General features: G+C 46.4%; 1 protein-coding gene across 1 annotated transcript in view; it reads left to right on the top strand.

The window, feature by feature from the left end:
• LOC128724693 (sodium channel protein 60E) overlaps positions 1-26,022 on the top strand; it is a 94,149-nt gene that overhangs the window by 8,815 nt on the left and 59,312 nt on the right. Inside the window, exon 2 of the mRNA XM_053818414.1 lies at positions 9,269-9,477. Within this exon, the coding sequence (XP_053674389.1) occupies positions 9,269-9,477 (209 nt within the window). The remainder of the gene's footprint in view (positions 1-9,268; positions 9,478-26,022) is intronic.

The raw sequence follows: 26,022 nt of genomic DNA, 5'->3' as shown, positions 1-26,022 counted from the left end.
GTAAATTTGCCGGCAGTGTCTTTGGTCCCGGCCTTATCGGCTAGAAATACGATTCGGCAGTCCCGGTAGCGGTCGGGGCATATATTTTTATTCGAAAATCTCATCCATCTACCCCGGGCCAGTTGAATGGGCGGACAAATCATGATAGATATAGCCATGGTGTGGCGAAGCATTGAAAATATTCCCCTCCGACGGAGCTGGTCCTGCAAAGAAAGGGCGGCCTTAGAGCAATATTATTCTTCTCGGCCGAAAGCGGAGCCGGTCGGGTTGGTTGCGGTTGACAGTGGCCTGTCCTGCGGGCGCTACTATATATACGAGTGCTTCTTTTTTTTTTCGTTATGGAAAGCTTTCTCTCTAACGAAACCCGAACCGGCTGACGGACGGCTGGCCAAGTTTCAACCCTTTTTTCCCGGCGGTGCGAACCGAAGAGATGGGGCGCGGTAATCCTAAATACATATTTTTCTTGCACCATCCCAAATGTTTTCGCAACGACGCCGATTGCACGATGGGCAAACAATGAGCAGAAGCGCGATAGCGGTCGACGCCTGACGCTGCTCCGTATATTGAGCTGTGATGAATTGGACGGAGAAAACGGAGGCATGTCCGGAGAATCCGAACCTGTCGGCAGTGTGACAGGTGGGATGAAGCTGAAGCTGAAACGAAGAAGAGCGAGAAAAAGATGCGAAAAGTTGACTAGCAATCGGCGATTTGCGATGATGCCGGAGAAATCCGATCAAAATTTCGGAAAAAAGGGCTTACACTTGACGTCGGCATGATTGGTTTCGTCGAGTCGTGTAAATATGTATCCTTATCCCAGCCCGTGTACGGTGACGTCCTGACATAAAGCGATCACCTGGAAGAATGCCCCAACAAAGAAAAAAAATCAGCGAGCATCTTCGAGCCTGAAAAATGTCGAAAAGAATGACTTAAAGTGGGAGGAAAAAAAACACGGATGGGGAAAAAACTTTAGGCTTTTGAAGCGCATGCTACCAGTAGCAAATTTAATATTGTCAAATGTGTCAGATCGAGTTGTGTGGCTCGTATGTTGCTGTGCCCGTTAGAGGTAAAAGCCTTCACGCGAGGAAACAATCTAGCCCAAACGCGTCTTGGCCAAGGCTAGCTAAGCGAGTGAGGGACGAAATTTTCGCACGCGGGCATATTTCCTGCCAAAATAGCAGCTAAGAATAGTCATCGACGCGCAGACCGGTGCAGGATGAGAAATGGATCGTGAAAGCCGAAAGAATCTGCGATCCCGAAGGTCAAAGCATAAAATCTGCCGCTTAGGGCTAGATGATGGGCTCAGCATAAATGATTAGGGCCTCCATCACCACCACTGCCATCAGCTAATGTGTTGGATGTCGTTTTAAATGAATTTCACCGTGTGACAGCCTCATGACGCAGCATAATCGAGTAGACGCGTAGGCTTTCCTCGATGGCACATATTTCGATGACATGCACGACACGTCGAGCGGAAGATAGTGAAAAGAACACACACACACACACACACACACAAAAGCTCCTCCCCGAAATTGCTGATGAAGTTCGAATGCTAGAAATAATGGAGCACCGTTGTGTCAAAATATTTGGATGGATGGAAAGCTCGAGAAAAGCTGCTAGAGAAAAAAAAATGCTGCTCAACTGCTGCACAAAAGGAAACCAGCAGGAGCGCGTTTGGCTACGATTTTCCGCCTCCTTCGATCCCGATCGGTCGTTAAATTATTAATATTACCCATCGGGTTTTTGTCATAAAACCTGGCGCTACTGCGTTGACCTCATTTCTCTCTATTCACCTCATTGAGCGAGCACACTTCAGCTCATTGATCCAGCTCGGGCGTTGGTTACCATCGGTGGAGCCAAACCCGCACCGAACCGGCTGTGCGATTGTAAATAATAAGGGATGATTTTTATATTATTTCTTATCGAGCTGCCGCTAGCGCAAACGCGCACCGCGTGGCGACGAAAAGGAACCATCGCGAACCGGGGGTAAAAAAAAGAAGCAAGAACACACGACAACTCACCCCGGGGTCGAGACCGCAGACGCTGAGACGGCTGACTTTTCCGTGCGATTTAGTTCGCTTTCGACTGGGGCCGAGGATAAGGAAGCAAGGCAAGACCAAGAAGAAGAACAGAAAAAATCGTAGCGGAAACATGCGGCAAATTTTCGTATTTCTCACGATCACCCGGGGAATGAGAGATCCGGTTCAGTTTTAGTGCTGCGGTGGTTTGAATGAAAAATTCAATATCGCTCCATTTTATACGCTTCATTGATTTTTCCGTTACTCACCACGCAGGCAATACATAGCGAGCGGGCCACGACATATGTACGGATGGGGCGGTACATTTAGGAATGATTTCTTTCTCCATTCGATCCAAATTGGCAGGCGAAGGAAGGTCCCTTGGAGACCTTTGGCTTCCGTTGGGTTTCCGGCGCAGCCAAAAATAATACCCACACCGATAGAACTGATTGAGCGGGATAGGTTGGAATACATTTGCTTCGGCTCGGAATTGGCGAGAACAGCCGCTAGCGAAACGGTGCAGGAATAAGAGCGTTAATACCGTATCGTTTGCTGGGGCACGTTTTACGTCGTGTAAGTGTTTTTTTTTGTTTCGCTCGTGCATCACATGTTAAAGGATTTTTCCACCACGATCAAAATTTGCTCCCGTTCGCAGTGATCCCGTTTTTCCCGGTAAAGGATTCCCGTTTCGGGGAACCCACACCGAGCCAGCAGTCAAAAGTGGAAGGATTTGTTTCCCTCTAGTGCTGGTCTTGCTTTATGGTGCATGGTGATGATGATGATGATGATGATGACGGTGGTTCGTGCACATCGCCCGAATGGTTCACCTATACCCTTTCAGCTGGCACTGGTTGCTGGGATTGCGTGGCTTTTGGTCGCATAACGAAATTTTTGGTGAGCATTTTTATCCTTAGCCATCGTGAGCGCTCCAAGTGCATCCTCGGTCGGTACGGAGTTTGGTTTTACGGAAAATTGGTTCGGTTGGAAGGGTTTGGTTTCGGCAACCACCGTACTTGTGGCTTGAGCCCCAGTCTGTTTGTGCTTCTTGCACAATAAATCTGACCACTTGTGCGGGTTACGTACTTTTCCACCGTGATGCCTTCGTTTGGGTTGGTAAACGGACGCTTGCAAAAAATAGTACGATAAGCGTTTAGCTCAGTTTAAGTTGTTCCTAAACATGTTGCGAGATGAGACGTGCCGCTAAGCGGGCTATCGAGGATTAATTACTCCTTTGGTGCATCACTTTCCATCGCTTTAGTAAGTAACGTGGTAATAACATTTGCTAATTTAGCAGTCTTAAGCAAGCTTAAGCATAATTTGTGAATAAAACGCTTCTGCTACTGCGTTGCTAGCGTTTATGTCGCAGATTATAGACATTCTCAAATCTTCTACCGTGAAAAATGGCTATAATCTCACCGAAAATTGAATTTCGCTCATACTGACTCCTTGCACATCGATCCAACGGTTGACGCAAATTGTTTGGATAGCTCTAACAAATCAATGCGAAAATCGATTATCTCGGAGCATTCCAGCCAAACGAAGATGGCTCAATAACTTGAGCTGTGCCCGAAATGAAATTCCGCTCTCGATCGCAATTCGTTACCTCAACAGGTTCGTTAGAGCTCCGGTGTCTGACCGTGTGCTGATGTTGTTAAAAAATAAGAAATAGCAATCTCGCCTTCTCAGCCTCTTCCGACCGGTGGAGAATTAGCCGAATCGCCGAACGCAGCAAAAAGGGGATTCAGGTTCTATTGTGAATTAGATGCCCCGGATCTGGGCTAAATTCTTCACGCCCATATCATTGGATTATCGGAAGAATCGGAAGATATAAAAAAAACGGACGACCTACCGTCCCGAAGATTTATGCCGTCCCTGGCTGCGACCCGGGCAGTGATGTGGAGCCGTAGATTGTGACCCGGACAAAAATTGACATTGTATCGGTTGGAGTTTTTTGGTGTTCCTTTTTTGTGCGTGACAGAAAAACGAGGATATCAAACGTTAAAAAGGTTCTACCGACAGAAAGCGAAGACGTCCGTGCGTCGGTAAGGCAGCCGCGTTTATCCATACACCATTTATCGTTTGCTCGCTTGCCTATCAAACCAATCATCGCAAAATGATGAGAATGACATTGAAATGCCGTCTTTTTCACGAACGATCGTGGGATGGAGGGATTTTTTTTCCTACGCACTGTAATAAGCTTGTCATGAGCAGTTCTGTTTCTGCCTTCGAGCGTTTTGACTGAAGAAATGGACAAAAGAGAACGGGCCTGGCATGGAATAGATGTTTTTTCGATGGATCAACGATGCAATCGTCGCTTAGGGCTGTTGATGGCTGATCAGAATTCAAATGCTGCTAGTTTCATATTTTCCGCCTTCCAGGTGTTATTTAACGATGATCCATCCTATGAATATATTTTGAATTTTCTAACGTCAAGGACGAAACTACTGCACCTGCAAGATATTGTAAGGAATTTTGTTTAAAGTTTCAACAAAGCATCTAAGCTCAACGAAATGGCCCATCAATGCTTCTATTTCATAAAAACCAAATCACATTCTTGAAAAAAAAGCCCACGATTGACGTCATTCGTATTTTTAAGCTGCGCTTGATAACAAATTGCACCAATATGTACTGCAATGTAGACATTTTTTTTTGCGATATTTTTACACTCAAACCTGAAGCCTTGATTTTTCATCTTGGAAGCTCCGGTACTCCGGAGCAAAGAAAGCACAACTTCACAATCTTGATTTCATTCGATCAGAATATATAACTGCCGACTTACGACCGCCTCGGCTCGACCACAAATGAGAAAACGCGGAATCCAGCGCAGAATGGTGAACTTTCACATTGTTGTCTGTTCGCGGAATCTTTTATTGGCATCTGGGCTGCAACTTCAACCGTGATGGTGGGTTGCAATCGTGCTCAAGATGATTGCTCCAACTGCAATCGCAAACGGCCTAGTGGGCCCTAGCGTGGGTGAGTGTGCGCTTTTATTCCCACTCCTCTTGAGCGGCATTCAGCCACACTCAGTGCCTGTTGATGACGATACCATTGCAGCCGGTTGCAATTGCATTCTTGCGGGTAAAGTTAGCGCGGTGTCGTTCTGGCCCGCGTCCGGGGTGAGCAATCCGTGGGGAAAGTTTTCCAAACGGCAGGAAAGCTGTTCTGAATGGTGTCATCAGTTTTTACACTATGCTGAATACCGACGACCTTGAACTTTTCCGGAAGAGGTGCGATGAATGCGCATCTGCATCTGCTTGCATTTGAGAGGCATCCATGAAACGCGAAGAATTTTTGACGAATGAATTTGTACGTGTCATAGCAAAAAAGAACATTCAAATTCTTTTAACTTTTCTGATTGCTTCAAACTGTTCGTATAGAACACAGCTGCCTGTAATATTTTACACGAGCGCTCGTAAAAGGATTTCGAGGAAAAGTCACAAACAGCAAAGAACTTTGAAACGAGAGCATCAGAATCGTCAGGCATTAAACGCGAAAGTGAAGAACGAAAAAAACAAGTCCTGAAAAGTCCATTAGCCCGATAAAAGGACCGGAGATTGAATGATGAAATGAAGAAGATGAAGAGTAATGGTTCCCGAGGGAGAGTTATGGTCATTTCCGATAAATCGATTGCAATATCAAAAGTGCTGGTCTAAATGCTGCAAGTAGCTGAAGTTGACGGTTTGAGGAGATTTTAGTGTTATGTATATACTATGAAATTTTTTATACTTTACATTTTTATAAGTTAAAAAAATACGCCACGTGTTTGTTTTTTCGCTTCTCCAAAATAGCCTGATGCATTTGTAATCTAAGGAATGCACAAAAGAGAACTCTAATGTAATTGGACTCTCGGCGAGAAAATCAATGCGAATAGTGGTGAAAAGATTCTTTGCAAAAGACTGATTGGAAGGTCTAAGGAAAAAAAAATATGCAAGATACTCAAGATCCTTCGCGATAATTTACAATGTAGAACAAGGTGCATCGGGTGCTTCGATTGGCAAGGTGCAAAAGCTAGCTCAGCTATTCAATCTTGGCGTCTCTGAGACTGGTAGGAAGTGACAGCGTAAAAATTGAATCTTCTGCACCTGCTCACGTTGAGTGCCATTACACCGTACCTTCCGTTTATGTCATACCTTCGTTGGCGGAGCTGAACCAGCGCAGAGAAGCACGGTTGTCGGGTATCAGTGAGTTCCTTACTGTCCTCTATCAGCTGCCAGGAAGTCTTTACAAGATGGATTCATTTTTTATCATTTTTTTTTTTGAAGATACCTCCGAGTGGAAATTTCTGCATGAAGCTCTTGTGCAATGCAGTGGGCACGACGCACCAACCATGGGAAAAAGAATGATGTATGTGTGAAGGTCTATGGTCTAAGTATAATGATGAAATGAGAGTTGAAATATGAGAAGTTTTTGGGTATTTCTTCATGAGTTGTTATGGCTAAGCGATAATGATTTGTTTCGAAAATCTATATAGAGTAATATATTCTTTAGTTTAAACGATTATAAATATAATATGTATTGGTTAAAATTATTAAAATTTGTGTTTGTGTAGACCAAAAAAAATGTTGCAAGTGTAAAAGCTTCTTATAATACTTCCTATAGTCAGCCCTTTCGGCGCATCCTATAAAATACACAGAAAGCTTCTACTCATGGTCTCCAAAGTAGTGATATAATGAATAATGAGGAAACGCCTGACTGCGTGGAAGCAAAAGCAAAATTACACACACACCTCGTTGGAAGGCAAGCTGTTAGGAAAATATGTTTCGACACATGCGGATGGTGTGTCAAGCACGTGTCATGCTTCGAAGCAGAACGTTCCAGCGAGTAGTGGTGAACAATCGATAGTGCGCTATATCTGCCTACATTCTCAACGGTGCTGCTCTTGTGTGTTCTTTTCTTAATAACCCTTTTGAAGCAGCTTGTTATAGTGCAGGACTTTGTTCTTATCGCGCAGCACCAAATGCAAACACGCTTTGTCAGCTCATTACGGTGCTGCAATTGAATGATGTCAAGTGATTCTTCCGTGTCAAGTAGCTTTCTCTCGAACTTCTCGATGGAAGATAGCTTTTGTTACAGGGACAAGCTGTTTTTAGTACTTTCGGGAGAGTAGTTTTCTCTAGCTGAATCTCAAACATACCCTTGAAGTTGATTATGCTGACAGTTTATTGAAACTAGATATGTCAAAGCGCCTGATATGGCATATCGTTGCTTGCAACCTTAATTGCTTACCATCTATCTTCCACTTATACTAACTGGCAGATCGCTTAATTTAGACGTGAGCAATAATTGAATTTAATTTTATTCCATCAAGATTATCGGTGGAACGAGCAAGCGTATTATCCCTCCTGGAAACCGATTCAAGAGCTTTATCATAGTTTTGCTTGCGCTTCCACGCTAAAGGCCATTATGACAATGTGCTTAATTGATGGGTATCATAATTAATTCCAAGGATATTGTTGCAATTCACAATGGCTCACGACTTCAGTATCACCAGCACCCGGTCCAGCTCGACACTCCACGTCCGCTAGACGAACGTTTGTGTTTGATAAGGAGCAACAACAGTGAACCGAAGCTAAGCTACATGTTCACCAACCAGCCACGACAATCAAAAGGCATGACGTTCAATTTGTCGAACCTAAATCCACCAAACACCAGGCGTCTCCATCGATGCTGAGCGAACGATCGTGGGATGGTTTTCTCCCACACGTACCACTCACGGGCGTATAGCACAACGTCCCCGTGGCACCGTCACTAAGCTGCTCAAGCTGATATGTTATTTATTTTGCCAACGTGCTTCAATTAAAATAAATTATGGTTGACTCTTCCGGCTGCGGAGTGTTGAAGCGTTGAAGCTCCAAGGTTTGCCCGCAGCACCCTTGGAAACGTTTTACATTGAACTACAAACCAGCCAATACTGGGCAGCTGTGGGCCACATCTCGTTTAGAAGATTTATCATACCTCATCATCCACTAGAGTTGGGCGCTGTAAAATAGCTCGCAGTTAGCGTGGTTTCGCGGCCGAATCTTAAAGCCAATACGTTCGTACACGGCCCACCGATACCGGCAAACTGGCAGTCGCTGGATGAACGTGTCGTTCGCCAAACTGACGCCTGTCCGGTTCGATAGCACCACACTGAATTCCGGACCTGTTCACCAGACATTCACGGGTGCGAGTCGTTTACCCAGCGTCCCGCACGAGCTACCGCGTCATCCTTCGCCGGTGGGCTTTATTGCTCCGGTTGGAAATGTGGTGCAGATAAATTTACAACCTATCACCAGTGTAAGTTATGGCGTCACCCGTAACCCATCTCACGGCAACGGTGTGCCATGTGGGAAAGAACCCGCTAGCGAAAGGTCGCTTCACGCCAAGCCGATAAGGAAATGACCAAACAGTGTCCAAAATTGACCGCTGCCGGTTTGGAGTTGGCTCGGTGTGACCATTTGTGGGCTGCGTAAAATGGCCCGTGTAGTCGTTGGCGCTTTCCACACCGTTTAACAGCCCGTTGACGGGAAAATAATTTATTGAATGATGATCCCCCACGGTCCGGCCGGCTTTCGTCTCCGTGAGCGTCCGTGGGCGATATAAATAGCACCCGGGCTATGGTTGGTGAATTGGAATTGAATCATTTCATGCCCGGGCAGGGCGAACACTCAGACGGTCTCGAAGACCAACGAAGACTCTCGAAGCGCATTGTTATTTACAGTCTTTATCAATCCGAGCGTCCGGATGAAGGACCACAGGCACTGGCAAAGGTGTCGGGCTTTCCTTAAGACGAGAAACTCAACCCCGGGGCAAATGCGATCGCTTGCTTGCTTTCACTGGTAAATGTGATACGCAAACCGCAACAACTTCACGGCATGGGCCCATCGGGAGCGATGTAGGCAAATTGATACGACGTCATTTAAAATTATTTGCACCGGTTCGCGGCACAACCAGCCCATGCCCACGGTGGTTGTGCGTTTGACAGATCGTTTAAAGGAGTTTGGCACGGTACGATTCGAACGGCTTTTCACCGGCAGGTTTTCTTCGACTCGACCAAACCAACCGTTCCGTGTGGTCGCGAGGGTTTGTTCTTGTGGGCCGAAAAATAAAACCACACCACACAATCGACAATCGCTTATTGTAACCGACGCAGGGGAGGTTGTTTGTTTTTTCGCAACATGATTACATTTACATTTATCACTGATATTCTTTTCGGTGCCCACTTCGCTAACGGTTTTTTTTTCTTCTCATCTCTCTCTCTCTCTCTCACGCAGTTGCAAAGCATCAGGTTGTTGCGTATACCGAAAAGTCCCAGGACAAACATGAGTCACGTCACATTCAGCTCGTGCGGGAGTACGGCTTTCATCCTCGATCGAAGGTACAGGTCGAGGATGGTGCCCTGCTGCCGCGCAAATTCGAACCCTTCCCCGACGACATGTACGGCCGGCCGCTGGAGGAAATCGATAACTTCATCTACGAAGAGGTAAGTGCTGCCTGCTTTTTTTTTGTTGCGATGCTATCGAACTTTCGAGATGCTTCCAAACAGGTGGTTTAGTTTTTCGCAGCCCTTCTTCACTCTGCCGTGTGTTATCACTTTTCCAACAATCTAAGCGAAGATTCGTGAGGCAGATAACACATACGTGCACGGTTTCAAAACCTTCCCCCAGGCACGAAACCGGAAACGGGAGCAACATTTGGCATGAGTTCAATTATTTTCACCCCTCGTCGACACGAGTGTTAGCCGTTCTAATTCCTGCTTTCACGCTTACATCGAGCTTTTCCAATGAAATCGCAATCAACGCGCAAGCTCTCTCGTTGGCACTCGCGATTCCCCCCAAGGCGAATACTTTCCCTTGTCGAACGCGCACCGTGCCAGTTCTGGGTGCTTTCGTCCATTCCGGTGCCGTTCCGGAGCGTTCGATATTTATGCCCACCCGGTTCTGTTTCGCTCACGGTGTGTGTGTGTGTGTGTCGTATGCAAACAAGCAACTTCCGAACTGAATTTCTAATTAATCACCTTCGCCAGCAACAGAAAGAAAGCTCTCGACAGGGGCCGGGCGTTCGAGGTTGAGCTCGAGGTCCGCCAGCAAAGGCGTGCAAGGTGGCTGTTGTTGTGTTGTGTTTCGGTTCTATTTTTCGCCACCACCACTACCACCTCCCATCGGGCAAAGGCCAAGAACCTGCCGGGCGGGACGAAGTGATTTATGATAACTCACGTAGCTCTCGGATCCCCGATCAACAGCGTGTTGCCGTGTGAAACCTTCCGCTGCTTGTTGCTTGTTATAATACCTTAAATTATTCGTTCGTCGGCCCGTGCCATTGGCACTCGTCCATTCGGGCTAAATTTTCGGTCCGGACTTTTCAACCCCGCTCGCCGGAAGCTATTGGGGATTGAAAACGGTTTGGGAACGGGCTGGGAACCGGTGCAAGGTACTCGCTTTTCCCCGTCATTCATGCTATGCCGCGGCGCATAATAGCGCGCTCATATTTTACGGGATATTCTGCCGCCGGAATGTGATTCGATCTGCTTTACGTTACGGAGATGTTTTTTTCTTCCCCATGCCGATCAGCTCGATCGTTTGTATTGGAACGGTTCGCGTTCTACTCGAACTACTTGGGGTGGTAATATTTCCAACTTATCGATTTGCTGCGTGGGTTTTGTGTGTGGCGTTAAATTTTGTTACGTTACATAAACCCAACCGTCGATAAAGGTGATGAAGAGAGTGAAGAAGCAACAACAACGGGAAAAAAAGCAAAGCATCCCAGCACATCGCGAAGAATTAACATTCAAGTCACGTTCGTCCCGCACTGGGCGTTGATGACGCTAGCAAGCGGTAGGAAATATGAAAACGAGAAGCTTTCCGGTGGCGACTAGTCCACATCGCCACATACGAGGGATAAAATCTCGGCCACAACGATTCATCGGCCTCGAGGGAAAACGCCACTCCAGCGGCGGTCGGTGAAAGTTTTGAAAAGATTCATGACAATTTATTATTTTATTAGAACGGTTCCGGTGTCGGATTCCCAGGTTGAGCGCGCGCGCACCCGGCCTGGTACGATGTCCGAGCTTGGGCTAAGTGCGTAATTAAAAATCATTTTCCACTCCAATTCATTAATCCAATTTAGCAACGATTTACAGCGTTAAGGGATTCCTCCTAAGGGTAAACGTAATAAACTTTTTGATTATCCACAAAACACGAAAAAAAAGGAAAACTGTCCAGAATGCACAGGATACGCCTGAACAGAGTAGTCGGAGGTTGGCGAGAAAAAACACGATCCCAACACAACTATGAGTTGGAAAACACCCATACATGCATACACAAAAAAAAAGGAACGAATATCCCTCCCTGCCAAGCCGGGTTTCCAACGACAGGGAAACATATGCTTCCACCATAAACGGCTCGCCGGCACTCGTTGGTGTTCGAGTGGGAAAACTTGCTTTCCACTCTACCCGTCCAGAGGAAAACTAGAACCGCTCGAGAGCGAACCCTTCGACCGGATGGGGTGGTTATCACTATCTCTCTTTTTTTTTGGTGTGCCTTCACCAGAGTTTGCCCCCGTTGGGTTCCCAGTCGGGTTACTTTTCGCCGGTGGATTACTCGGTCCTTTGCGAAACCACATTGGGGTCTTACGGGTTATCACATTTTCATTATCCACCGATATCCTCTCATTATGCCTGCTTGCCAACCGGAGCGGACCGGTTCGCTTCCGACAAAATGTTTCCTTAATCTCCGCTGATACTATCGATAGTAATTGTTAATGAACACATCGGCCCAGTTGCTCGTTTTGCCGCCCTCGTAGACCCTCGCGCGAAGACGCTTTTCCACGGGCTGTTAAATGTGCGGATGAAATGGATATAATGATATTTTTTTTAAACTGCTTCCAATCATCACTGCGTTCGATGAGCTGCAAATCCGAACGAGCCTTCCATACACACCGAAAAGGGCAAGCCCCGGTTTGCGGAAGTCGTTTCGTTCGACTGTCGATTAAATTTTTCCTATCTCTTCGACCGGAAAAAGGTTCAAATGACAATTGCTTTCCTTCTGGCGACTTCATTCAAGGCTCGGCAACAATGTCAGCTCAAGACAGATGTAGATTCTTTTTCGTCGTCAATTTTAAACGAACCCGAATGCTCTCGTTTCCTACGCTTCGCCATCTCGGAATGTGCTCTGAGGATGGACTGCCAATGAAGAAGGAAACGAAATAAACCCTATTTTTTGCAGTCGGCGATAGTTGAGTGCCGAGAGTAGAGCGAGAAGAACCGCTAGATGTGCTGTTCGCCTTTTTTTTATGGCGCTTCAGTTGCGTTGTCTTTCGTTTTTATCGGATTTTCTCACCATCGTACCGATTTCTTGTGGAAAACAGAAATTCGACCGAATGTTTGTTATGTTTTCGCTCAACTACGGCAGCTTATAGCGGTGGTCCATGATTACCGGACGGTTCCTTAACTGATCCTTAACTGAAGCGGAAGCGGCTTAGACAATTTACCGGGGGAAATTATAATCTTTCACCGCGTTTAACTTTGCCGAAGCAAGCTTTTGTCCGAGATTGTTTGTGGCATGCTAACCAATTTCTTTTAATAGCTAATCTTCAACCGAAATAAAACTGGTATAAAATTCGCATCGACCCCGCAAGCTCGGGAGGATTTATTGTGCGGGTGATTCATCTTAAATAAGCTCCAAAAATTATGGCCTCACCATTTTCACTCGCGCTCGGACCGATCGTTCCGGCGTTCTGTGTACGTGTGTTTGTTGCGCTTCCGCCTAATGGGGGTGGTTCACTTTTCATCCATATAATTAAGCACGATGTGCGAGTGTGCGTCGTCACAGCCGACTGCGATCAAGCCACTTACGTGCGCACGGGCATCGTGAGCATGAATCATAATTATTTTATGGCGTTCTCTCTCGCAGCTGTTCGTGAAAATAGGCCAAGGGAGGGCCTTGTGCGGGTTCATGTGGGGGGGGGGGGTCTCCACGGGTGCTTGCACGAAGGGTTAAAAAAAAAGAAGTAGTCTTGAGTGGATGGTCCACCCTACGCTCCCGAAACGAAGCTATTTTTCATCCATCACCCACACACGGTGAGCAAGCTCATTATGCTGCGATAATTGCTAGCCCATCCGTGTCCTGTGCCGTCCTGTGCTGCTGCAGGCTTTTACCGGCTCATCCAGGCCCTTGCTCGAAGGAATCCATGTTCGATCCACCCGAATGTGTTGCTGATAGGCGCCCGGACAGAGGTGAAAGGGCGAGCCCAAATGGAAAGCTACATATGCCCGGGCAACACTCGTGATACCTAATCCGTTTTTCCATCATTATTTCACCTGTCTCGCTTGCTTCGGGAGCGTCCCTGCAGGCGAAAGCAAGAAGGCAGTTTGCAAAACTGCGTGCCTACGACGCGGGTTGGAACTTTGCCGGTGCGTGACCACATGTTTCGCCGTGAGCCGTGAGCCTCAGCGAGGTCGAAAATTCGAGCGCGCCCTTTCAACGCTGACCTTTTGGCGCATGATATTAATTTTCACCAACCACCGTTCCGTTGCCCGGCCGAACGAATCAAGAGGTGAATAATTTGGTTAATTATGTGGGGTTTTGATTTTTTTTTTCCTCTCCCGCTCGTATCCTTTCGCCGTGAGTATGAGCTGATGGCCGAGATGGTGGCAATGGTGGTCGGAACGCCGCGTGTCGTTCGTGAGGCGGTGGAAATGGCCGCCCAATCCACGCGCCGCTTTTTATACCGCAGTGTCCGAAACATCAAAGCTTTATTTGTGTTTGGTTTTCTTTTCGTTTTCATGCTATTAGGCGATTCTTAATTATGTGCGATGGTTTGTTTTGAAAATGAAATGAAAACACAATTTTTCGCTTCCGATATAGACGTCGCTTTAAAGTGTCCCTTTTCGAGTGTTTTTTATTTCATCGCATCGCGGATGGCACGAGTGTATATATATTTTTTCCCCCTTCTTGCTTTTGTGGTTTGCCACCACCATTGTTGGCGGCCCGCACAGAACCATATGTGCTACCCGTGGTGCTGCATTCCAAATTGAATTCTTTGTTTCGCACAAACCGGCCAGATAGCGGAAAGCCACTCGGAGCATGCACATTTATTGCGTTCACCGTGTGACACACTATGCGGGTCCCGTGAGGACATAAACACATAAACCCGAGGTTGACACCGGGGACACCGGTGAAGGGGTCCTTGTGGCAGGTCTCTAGTTTGAAGTTCTATCGCTCACGGAACGGCATTCGTTCGGTCGGGTTTATGGTCTGCGTTTTATCGCGCAACATACCCGAGAGCGAGCGCAGGATTTTCATGCCAACTCTTAAATTACTGTGGCGCCACTAGTAGGATCGCACTTTTACTGCTCGATGGCTGCCGGCTGTGAATGTTTTCAATTACTTACTCTGGGTTCTATCCGCCGCCACAAAGTTAGATGACAGAGCGAATGAACTACCGAGATACTGCCGTTTTAATTTACCCAGGCCTTGCTGAACGTTTGGTTGGTTTTTTTTTGTGCGATTCTCCATATTCAACTCCCACCCGAACTGCAATGAGCATAATTTTAAAAACTTTTCACTTTTATTAGAGCGCCCGTTCTGTTCCGCGTGGCTGAATCGGTTTGTCACGGAGAAGCGAATCGGCTTTCCATTCGCGCGTGCCAAAAATGGCTAAATTAATATGCATTACTCACCAGAGCGCAGCCAACTGTCGCTGTGAAGGTTGACCGCAAGTAATCACCACAAGTTCCAAAAATAAACTCCGACGTAATTAACAATTTACGGGGGAGAGCCGAATCGAGCTTTTCTGAATATTCGCCCTCGGGTTTTCAATCGGTAAATAGGGCTTAACGTGTCACGGTCGCTCGTGTCGCGCTGTTCACGGCACGGCCAGCGAAATGGGTTAACTATGTCGTGACTGACCGGTTGTGCGATGGATTTTGACCGGACAGCTGCCCATGTTTGAAACAGGGTAAATAAACGCCTGCTGGTGGGGAAATATTTCGACTGCCGAGTGCGAGTAACCTCAGGCATGCGATAGCAAGGGCGATGAAAAAATTGTTCCCCCCCCCCGTGCCAGGGACTTCTCCTGCCCACCCACACTCGAAAGTAGCACTCAATGCTTCGAGTTTATGGCTCTAGTGGGTGTAATGAAAAATCCATGGTCTATGAAAAGCCCGGCGTTGAGGGTCGTTGAGAACAGTGAGTAAAAAACGCGCGGAATTTCGACCGTCGGTGGGAGGAAAACGCTTAAAAAAATCAACTGTTGCTGTAGTTGGGGAAATGCTTATTCACTTACTAGGAGATGTTACACGAGTTGTATTTCGATATCGATTTTTTAGTTCCAAAAGCTTAATTAATTTGAAAGTTATTTCTGCTCTTTTGATTCATTTATTCTCTGAAGTTAACCACTCGAAATATACATATAGGACACATAGTACAATCGTATTAAATCCTATCGAATTTCGACGTCACCCATGTCGGTAACCCGTTTTGTGTTTCTTTGATGCTTTATCGAATACCCATGAGCGTTATCGGTTCGCAAATTGAATCAAGGATTATAACAGCGTTCATTAAATGGAAATGCATCTGACGCGTTAATACGTGATTCAAACGCAGATAAGTTTATCCTCAGCTGCTCAATTCGTTCATTTGCAGCATGTAATGAAGCGTGTCAAAAATTTATCAATCTCTTTGGCAATTTTCTCCAACGAGTATGGAGAAATCATCAAATTGAGCAGCATTATATTGCTAATTGCGTCTTTTTACAAATGACAATGCAAATGGATTTTTTTAAAGTGATATGACATTTTAAATTCGGCTTTACTCATAAAAAGATTGATTAAAGTCTTCATTTGAACAGATATCGTCATTTTCAAAACATGGCCTGAAAAAGAACCCTCGAAATCGAGACCGCAAAACGAGTCGAATCGAGCTAAAAATGACAGGATTCGTAAGAGGGTCGCATGGCTTGAAGAGGTAACCTGTTCTAAACCACCCTACCACTCATCAATATTAGTTTTTTACCTCTACTAATTCGCTACTAATAGCCATTGGTTTATCAGGCTTATCACACACTCACAATTTTCGAACATGAAAGCACGGTAGATCGGCTTATCATTGCGAGGGAGAACACCATGTGATCAAGGCGGGAGCAGGACAATCATATCATCGTTAGGATCAGGCGCATGCAGCCTCCTTGACGCATGCTCTCTCGGTACTAACGATACCAGAATCCATCAAAATCGGGCCGTTTTTGGGGACTTTTTTGGGATATTTGAGAAATATTCAAACGCACGATGACCGTCCAGCACGAAGGCTCATTTGGCAATGATGGTATATAATCTATTTGGATTGTTAACATTTGGCATATGGCACGTGAGTGCGTAAGTACATAAGCAGGATCATCGATAGTATCAGGAGCGTGCAGCCTCCTCGATGAATGTTCTCGAGCGACGTGATTGGTCTAACTGCACTATGAACTGACGCGTACGACAAACGGACACTGCATTTCTTAGCGGTGTAATATCATTTGGTGTCGTACAAAAAAGATCAAAGCTAGCGAAAATATTGAATTCCATCACAGAAATTAGTCGCATACAGTTTTCTTCTTTGTTTTACGTTCATAATTATACTTTTAAGCGGAAAAACAACATAAGTTCTATTTAAATCTCACAACTTATGACCACCAAGATCGATACGACTATCTCATAGTGTGCTTAAAGCAATGAGATCCAAGGTAAATAAGATGGGTTGCAGATTATCTCGTGCTAGAGTGATCGACGATATGTGCTGATAACATTAGAGCGAGAAAGCAATCATATTTGCCAATGCGTGGGAGCGAGAGCATCCCTGGAGTGACCATCGAGATCGCTTGCCCAAGGTATCAGCTAGGTGCAGCCTCCTTGACGCATGCTCTCTCGGTACTAACGAAGCCAGAATCCATCAAAATCGGGCCGTTTTTGGCACGTTTTTCGGCGTCGTTTTAATTTTTCGCGGAATATTTAAGCGCACGGTAACCGTCCGCGGCGAAGGCTCATTTGGCACTGCTGGGTTGACCTTTTTCGATGGCAATTAAAAATGATTATTTTACATATTGCACGTGGGTGCGAGAGCAAAACAGCAAGATCATCGATAGGATCAGGTGCGTGAGCAGAACAGCAAGATCATCGATAGGATCAGGCGCGTGCAGCCTCCTTGACGCATGTTCTCTCGGTACGAAAGTGGCCAGAATCCATCAAAATCGGGCCGTTTTTTGGGGCCTCGTTTTAATTTTTTGCGGAATATTCAAGCGCACGGTGACCGTCCAGTACGAAGGCCCATTTGGCAATGCTGGATCTATTTGCATTGCAATTAAAAATTATCATTTGGCATATGGCACGTGGGTGCGTAAGTATATAAGCAGGATCATCGATAGTATCAGGAGCGTGCAGCCTCCTCGATGGATGTTCTCGAGCGACGTGATTGGTCTAACCGCACTATGGTCTGACGCGTACGACAATAGGACACTGCATTTATTTACGGTGTAATATCATCTGGTGTCGTACAAAAAAGATATTCAAAGCTAGCGAGAATATTGAATTCCATCACAGAAATTAGTCGCATACAGTTTTCTTCTTCGTTTTGCGTGCAAAATAATACTTGAAGGCGAAAAAACAACATAAATTCTATTTAAATCTCACAACTTATGACCACCAAGATCGATACGGCTATCTCATAGTGTGCTTAGAGCAATGAGATCGAAGGTAAATAAGATGGGTGCAGATTAGCACGTGCTAGAGCGATCGACTATATGTGCTGATAACATTAGAGGGAGAAAGCAATCAAATTTGCCAATGCGTGGGAGCGAGAGCATCCCTGGAGTGACCTTCGAGATTGCTTGCCCAAGGTATCAGCTAGGTGCAGCCTCCTTGACGCATGCTCTCTCGGTACTAACGAAGCCAGAATCCATCAAAATCGGGCCGTTTTTGGCACGTTTTTCGGCGTCGTTTTAATTTTTCGCGGAATATTTAAGCGCACGGTAACCGTCCGCGGCGAAGGCACATTTGGCACTGCTGGGTTGACCTTTTTCGATGGCAATTAAAAATGATTATTTTACATATTGCACGTGGGCGCATGAGCAGAACAGCAAGATCATCGATAGGATCAGGTGCATGAGCAGAACAGCAAGATCATCGATAGGATCAGGCGCGTGCAGCCTCCTAGACGCATGTTCTCTCGGTACGAAAGTGGCCAGAATCCATCAAAATCGGGCCGTTTTTTGGGGCCTCGTTTTAATTTTTTGCGGAATATTCAAGCGCACGGTGACCGTCCAGTACGAAGGCCCATTTGGCAATGCTGGATCTATCTGGATGGCAATTAAAAATTATCATTTGCATATGGCACGTGGGTGCGTAAGTATATAAGCAGGATCATCGATAGTATCAGGAGCGTGCAGCCTCCTCGATGAATGTTCTCGAGCGACGTGATTGGTCTAACCGCACTATGAACTGACGCGTACGACAAACGGACACTGCATTTCTTTACGGTGTAATTTCATCTGGTTTCGTTCAAAAAGATACTCAAAGCTGTGCGAAACATTGCTTTATTACACAGAAACACATCATATAAAGTTTTTTGCATTGTTTTATTCTCAAAATGAAATTTATGATTGGCAACGTAATGAAAACCTGATTAAAAACTCACAACTTATGGCCACCAAGATCGATGCCGCTATCTCATAGTTCGCTTAGAACGATAAGATAGAAGACATACGATGTAGGATGTGGATTATCATGCGCTAGAGTGAGCGGCGATATGGATTGATAGCACTAGAGGGAGATAACATTAAAATTTGGTAATGCGTGGAAGTGAGAAGGAATCATCTGCAATTTTCGAAGCATTCCTTGAGTGACCATCGATATCACATGCGTAGAGGTACCAGTTAGATGCAGCCTCCTTGGATCATGATGTTTTCCTGTTATTTACTGGTTTTGGATAGCGAAATCCAACGTCGAATTTCTTCCGCTCAGCAGCAGTGTCACAGGGTGTTTCTGTCTTTTCTGGATCGGTGAAATTAGGATTTCGGGTGCTGTAAATGAAAAGTATCGGAAAAATGAGAACGGAAAAATGAATTAATAGAATTTTGAGAGGATAAATGACTTTGGCTGGTTATATTCAGGGTTTTGATAATCAATACCGAAATTAGTAGCTCAAAAAGAGCCATAAAGCATATGTTTTATGTCATATTTTCAGTCATTTTTCTTGGTTAATAATGTTATATAGGCTGCTTGTGAGTATATGAAGCAGATGTGGAATGTTTCGGTTCAATCTTTCACTTGTTGCATGTGCAGTTTTTGTTTTGTAATTCCTAAAAAGCGATGTTACTACCCACCGGGAGCCCCAAAACTAAAATATTAACAAAATACTTTACAACGATAAAGGCTTTTTCATTTCTTTTTCAATTCTTAACAACGATAAGGGGCTTAACAACGATAAGGCAATTCACATTTAGCTACTAGTTTCACATATATTAGACTACAATCTTTTACTATGCATACGTAGATTTCGACTTCAAAAGTCGCTGCATAAAGCCAGCGCAATTAACTTTTAGTTCAACAGATAACACGCAAGACTCATGTCAACGAGGTGCATCCGTGGTTTTGCTGCACTTTTTTTTTGTAAACTTCGGGTTGCATCCTGGCACCCAGCCAGGTGTAGTCACCGGATCGGAGAGCATTCGCTTCCTTACTTACCGATAAGGAGCGCTCCGGGGCGAAATCATCACGGCGATGTTTGCTTCGTCCTTCATCCTCCAGATCGCCTTATGCAACGCGCACCAACACACCCAGCCACGGTGGCAGGAGTGTGGCCACGTGAGCGAGGCAGCCGTGTGTCGGTTACACCCGACTGCACACACAGCGCAGTTACAGAATATAGATGAGATTTTAATAATAAATCGTTTCTTTGCGCCCGATTTTCCCTCACAAACCCAGCGCTGGCAAAAGCTGCGAAGGTCCGAATATTTGCTGCCGACCAGCGCTTCCGAACGCCGCTTCCCAACAACCGGTGAGCAAACAGATATATGAAACTGTTTGAATTTTGGGAAGCGGCAGACGGGATTGTGAGCCCGCACCGTACGGAACCACCCTCGGTTCAGCCGGGAAAGCAAATGAGACAACCCCACGCCGGAGGCCAACGTGTGCGATTTGGCGATGGTGTGCTTTTTTTATCTCTATTTCATCCCATCTTTCCCGGCACATAACAACACACACCTACATCGCTACGTGAGCTACTCCACCATTTTGTGGCGACGTAGTGATGTACTGACGGTGGGTGGGCTTGGGAGATAAAATTCTTGCTCGAATCTTCGCGCTGCTATAAGGAAAGCGTATCGAAGGCTAGCTTTTGCGTGCCGCAACACCAGCGCAGGCAAGCACGGCGCACGATGGAAGACGTTAAATAAAAGAAACGCATCCAAGCTTCCTAATACGCTCGCTCGCACACATACGCGCTAGTACTCCCACACACACACACACGCTTTCACATGCATTTCGCTCTGGCCAAGAGGAAGGATCCTCGGTTTTTTGTGCTGCGAGATGAAGAATGAGGATGCTGATGCTTTTCGCTCCTCACGGGTGGGGGTGTGTGTTTTTTTTTCGTTTCCTTTTGCCCTTCGCTAAAAGGAAAACAAATTGAAACCTTGGCTCCCGTGCACCCGGACGATGGCGGCCCGAGGCAGAATCGTTGCGGAATGGCAGCAAAAATAATCAAAAGCAGTGCAAGCTGCTGATGCAACGAAATGAGAATCTTGTTTTGTTCGGTCGGGGCATTCGAGGAAATGATTTTCGTGAGGTGGCGTGCTCGCACGAAGGTGATGTAAAGGCGAGTTGATGTAGCAGAGATATGATTTCCTCATCACGCTTTCTCTCTCTCTCTCTTTTTCTCACGTTCCTGCCCGTTGGGCGAGTTGGCCGTACGGGGGAGAGACAGGCGTGATATTATTTCGAAGCTGAAGCTAAGCCGGGAAAGCGCCGTCCTGTCGGATGGTTCGTTTTGGGATGTTTTTAGTCCAAGGTTGCGATCTCGGAACCGGCTCGCGTGAGCCCGGCTCCCAAACAATAGCACGGCACATCATGGATGGAAATGGTCAATTGTTTCACAGGAGGCAATATGAACAAACATAACACCGCATCCCGTTTCGTAATCTGTAAGCAAAACAAATACCATGGTGCGCTTTTTTTACGTCTTACGCCGTGTGCTTTCTACTGACGCCAAGCTACACCGACAACAAAAGCGGGAGCTTTTTTGAGTCTGAAAATGCATCGTGTTGGCCGTGAAATGTCACTCCACTAGCAATATATCTCAAGCTTGGTTTACATCCCCAAGTAAACTCGTATCTAGCATGCTATGAAGTTGACAGTGACAACACGTTTACCGACTATGTTAAATTAACTCCTTCTTTCGGTTTCTCACATGGCTCAAACTTAATTAAATTATGCTTTAATTTCCCTTTTTGGCACCCTTCACATGGTGGCATATAATTGCTACATTAAGAGCATTCATTACCGAAGTTAATCATATTACCAGAATTAATTTCCATTGGTATCACCTCCTCCTTTAAACTGGGTGTGCTTACAGAGAACGCACGCTAATTGAATTCAATCAACAGTAGCAGAGTTGAGCTTTTTATCGATTGCGTACGCTCAACGCTCTTCACGACATTTCGCTATTAATCGTTTTGTGAGAGATGAAATGAGTGGCAGATTATTGTGAACGATGAGGAAAGCACCTCGCCGTGATGGTAATCAATTGATTAGGCCGCAGTTTACGTTCAGGCAGCCACAAACCCCATTCGGGCTGGCGAAGGAGTACGCCTTTTCTTCCTGCCAACAATCGGCAATCGGTGGCACAGGGCACCCACCGGCACCGTACGGCTTCCTGTATTCGTGGAACCGTTGACTTCCCGCCCCGAACAATGGCGTTCATAATGCGCTTCAGCCTTAGATACGCTTTCCCATCGCACCGTACGTTATGCTTATTGCCGAAGCGCTCGCTTGACCAGCTGGGCAGCGAAGGTACTTAACTTAATGATGGCTTCAATTTCCGTATCTGATCGTAACTGCTTCCGGTTGCGATTGGGAAACCGGTGGTTCCGACCGGGACCGTTCTCGCTCATCGCACCCGGGCAATCGTTGTTTACGGCCCTAACACCACGCCCTTCGCATCTCGCATGCAGGCACTGCAATGTCCGGTCTGGTGCACTGACGTCACGAATCAACCCGGGTGGGGCCGGTTGCAAAGCATATGCTGGTCGTGGGTGGAAAGGAAGCGATTCGATGGGTCTGGTGGCTTTAGTTTTCTTCACGCTTTCTTCGCGTACCGGGACTACGGGTGCAGGAACCTGTGCGGATGGTTAATTCAATGTACGCTTAATTGAGCCTCACAGCCCCGGTCGCATTTATGGGGCCATGCTCTTCCGGCGAAAGGAAATGGAATGCGTCCAACAAAGAGCGATCGCGACAAACGGCTGCTCTTGCGTCACTTGCTCCCGTGCGAGGTGGGTGACAGGAAAACCTCTTCCATCACCAAAGAAAGCAGCGTTATTAAGCTTCCTCGTTATAGTGGGTGATTCGTCTCTTTCTTTATTGCTCGCTTCGATCGGTTTAGAACCTGACTTGCAGCAGGACGGCATAATCATACCGACGAGCTGTTCCACAAAATATCCAATCAGTCACAAACAAAATCATTTATGAATCAGCAAGAATGCGCACGGCGACACCATTCTACTACGCCCCAGATTGTAGCCTACAATATAATTAAGACAGCAGAACGTGCCGCTCAAGATTTTTCAAAATGGCCTCGTTCTTTTCCGCTCTATTTCGGGGCTCCTCTCAGATCTTACGCCACAGCTTTTCGACTTCCTCCCTGGCTGCCAAGCGCGCGCGCGCGTAAAACGTGATAAACCGTGTGACACATTCACCGTTGGATTTGGATTCCGACGTTGAGGTAGGGGATGTCTTTTTTCTCTTCACCGTACTCCATTAGCACCTCCGACACTTTGACATGCGGCGACCCAATTATCTCGTTCACCAGCATTTCCTTAGGCGGGCCCACTCCTGCCGGAAGCTCCGGAACGTGATTTGTTTATACAAAAAGAGTTGCGGTGGTGCGTTTCGTGGAAAACCCCATGGGCCCACGAGGGCGCCGCTTCACCGCTTGTTGGGGATGGAAACGTGATGTTTCCAGCACACCAACGACTTAATGCGTGGGTGTTTGCGTTCGCGATGGCGCAACGATGAGAAGAAGCAAGAAAAAAAAATATTACAGCAGCACCGAAGAATTCCATGTAATTCCTTATAATCTGGTAAACATATTATCTCCGGATACACCACGCGGGGCGGGTTCGCCGGTACGCATATTGATGAATCGAAAATCAGCAGTATTTTGATTTATGTATCCTGTCCGTGGCAGGATGTACGTCAGAACGGTTGAATTAATCAACCGACCGGGTGCTCAGGTTTCTTGGGAATATATTTTTTTTCACTCCCCCCCCACACAGGTAAGCCTTACGCGGGCTCGTAAGAGATGCGATCATCGTGCCGGTATGATTGATGGTGAGATTAAGAGATTATGCATTTATGTAGGTATGCGCCCCCCGGTGGTCGTGAGCTGTGAAACACGATTTAAATGTGTGTGGCTTAGAAATTTGCGGACGTAATTTAATAGCTTTAAACCAGCGGCCCAGGTGGGGGGTGTATTTTTAACGACCTGACAGAACGATATTTCCGGTGCTCGAGGCATGATTACTTTATTAACTTTCAAGCATGTGCTTAGCTCCGTGGCACAGTTCTAGAGCATGCTACAGTTACAGCTTTTTCTGTCCCGGGCAATGAAAAATGGCCTAAAAGCGACACCCCTTTAAAGAGCACGCATCGTTTCTAAATTTGTGTCCCGAGTTTGTATACTACCAGGCGTAAATAAATGCGTTTCCCTACGCTTTGCTACAAAGGCCATTCAATTTCCCAGTTTCAAAGGCCTTATCGTGGTTGGGCATCGAGCAAACGGTTCCCTTTTCTTGCGAGCGCCTATTCAGGCTTTCTTTACCGAGAAGTCCTAGCAAAGGATTCCTTCCCAAAGTTTGACATTTACGCACCGTAGCCGGAAATTCCTTTGGGCATTTCATTATACCCCGTCCGACGGGTTATCGAGGTGGTGAAAACTTATCCCGGGATCCATTCCTTATCGGGACTGAGATGGGTACGTTAGGGTAACAATATTTGGGAATTGATGGGAATGTTTTAAATTTATCTCGGAAATATCCCATCCTTTCCCCAATGCCGGAGTGTCGTCTCGTACGGCTAGCGCGAAGTTTGCCGGATGATTGAGGTTTGAACCGTGAAGGGAAATGTGAATGAATTCGTTTATGCAAATGATTCGGCCGTTCCGATGCGCTTACGTCACCGCGTGTTTCCTGGAGCGGAAAGTCATCGGAAAAGTTGGGGACCTAATTTCGGTGGTCAATTTGCCCTGTCCCAACTTTGCGCTCGCTCGCTCGCTGATGCTATTCCTCCGGGTTCGTGCGATAAATTCCCAAATACATCCAGCATAGGAATGTGATACCATTTTTCCGTCCGTCTCGAGCGTGAAAAAGAAAGCAAAAATCTGTTTATACTGATTGGGGAAGCATTTGCGAAATGAAAACTCATCCCATCCCGTGAACCTGTTATGAAGCAACAAAAGGTGTCTGGCAGGCTGCTTAAAAAGCGCTCCGTAAGCGTCTGGCCGAACCGATCGAATGAAGATACGCTATCATTTGCATGTGAGGACTCCGTCGCCAGACCCTCGTCTGCCACAGCAGCACCCAAATTGAATACAATCGAGCATCATCAGCTTCACGGTGTGTGAGATTTCGGAATGTTGCTAAAAATGGCTCGTCATTTTTCCCTGTCTCGCACACCATCCGGTTGACATATTGTGCACCATTTACATTTGAAAGCACAACAATGACTAGCGCCACATGGGTGGCGAGCATTCCCGGCGAGCAGTTCGTTTTCTCGTCCTGAAGCGTATATTAACGTGCTTTTTATGCGTCTCGCTTTATCGTGGCTAGATCTTTCGTTACTTCAGTGCTGGTTTTGCGAATCGAAAATGCTATGTGTTAATGCAGCGACATTAAGGTGGAAATTCATGATACCATTTTTCCGTCCGTCCACGTCGATATGTGTGCGGCATAAATCAGGATGACCGGGAACCTCATCCAAAAACAGACGATGGGACACATCCGGTATCGTTTTAAAATATTAAACGCAACACAAACGGACCCCCGCAAATGGTCAAGTGAATGTTTTTGTGGACCTTAAACGCAGCCGCACAAAGAACGGAACAGATCTGCTTAGTCCAAGTTGGTAGCAAACATTTATTTGCCAAATAGCGACGAACAAACCAACGAACCATCGTTTCTCATTTCACCACCCGTAATTATACGGTTCTCGTTTAATGCGACAAAATAAAAGCATGGCGGTGCCGATGGGACTACTTTTTCATTCCGAGAAATTCCGGTACTTCCCGTAATCGTCGCCATCAGCGTAGGCCTTGCGAACTGGGCCAGGAACTGAACCGGGTCCTCGAAAACACCCAGGAAAGCCACCCTCTCTCTCTCTCTCGCGCGCCATACGTGTTCCCTTCGTTCATTATCACATCGTCCGGGCAGGAAGCGGGTACTTTGCTGATGAAAATAGGCGAAAGTTTTCCCCGCACCAAAAGTGTTGTCTGAAGCTAGAAGCACCCTCGAGCATCGTCAGCCGGCGGAAGTAGCATCCCACAGCTGGTTGGTGGTAATCTGCGAGCGCTGCTTCCAATTGGTTCGCCACAGTGGCTCCAGCGATATCGTAGCACGCCCGTGGAAGCCTACGAATGCTAAAACAATGAACATTATAAGACCACCCCGTGAGTGTTTTATGAAATTTCGTGTTGTCGTTGCTCCTTCGGGTAGCGGTGGCTTTCGTTTCGATGCTGCTTAAGGCTCAACACACAACCCGGGCAGTGGCAGTGCGCAGGCCTTC

The sequence above is a fragment of the Anopheles nili genome, chromosome 3 (genome assembly GCF_943737925.1).
Source record: "Anopheles nili chromosome 3, idAnoNiliSN_F5_01, whole genome shotgun sequence".
Taxonomy (NCBI): domain Eukaryota; kingdom Metazoa; phylum Arthropoda; class Insecta; order Diptera; family Culicidae; genus Anopheles; species Anopheles nili.
Note: the sequence above shows the minus strand (reverse complement) of the source record. Positions and strands in the feature narration are given on the sequence as shown.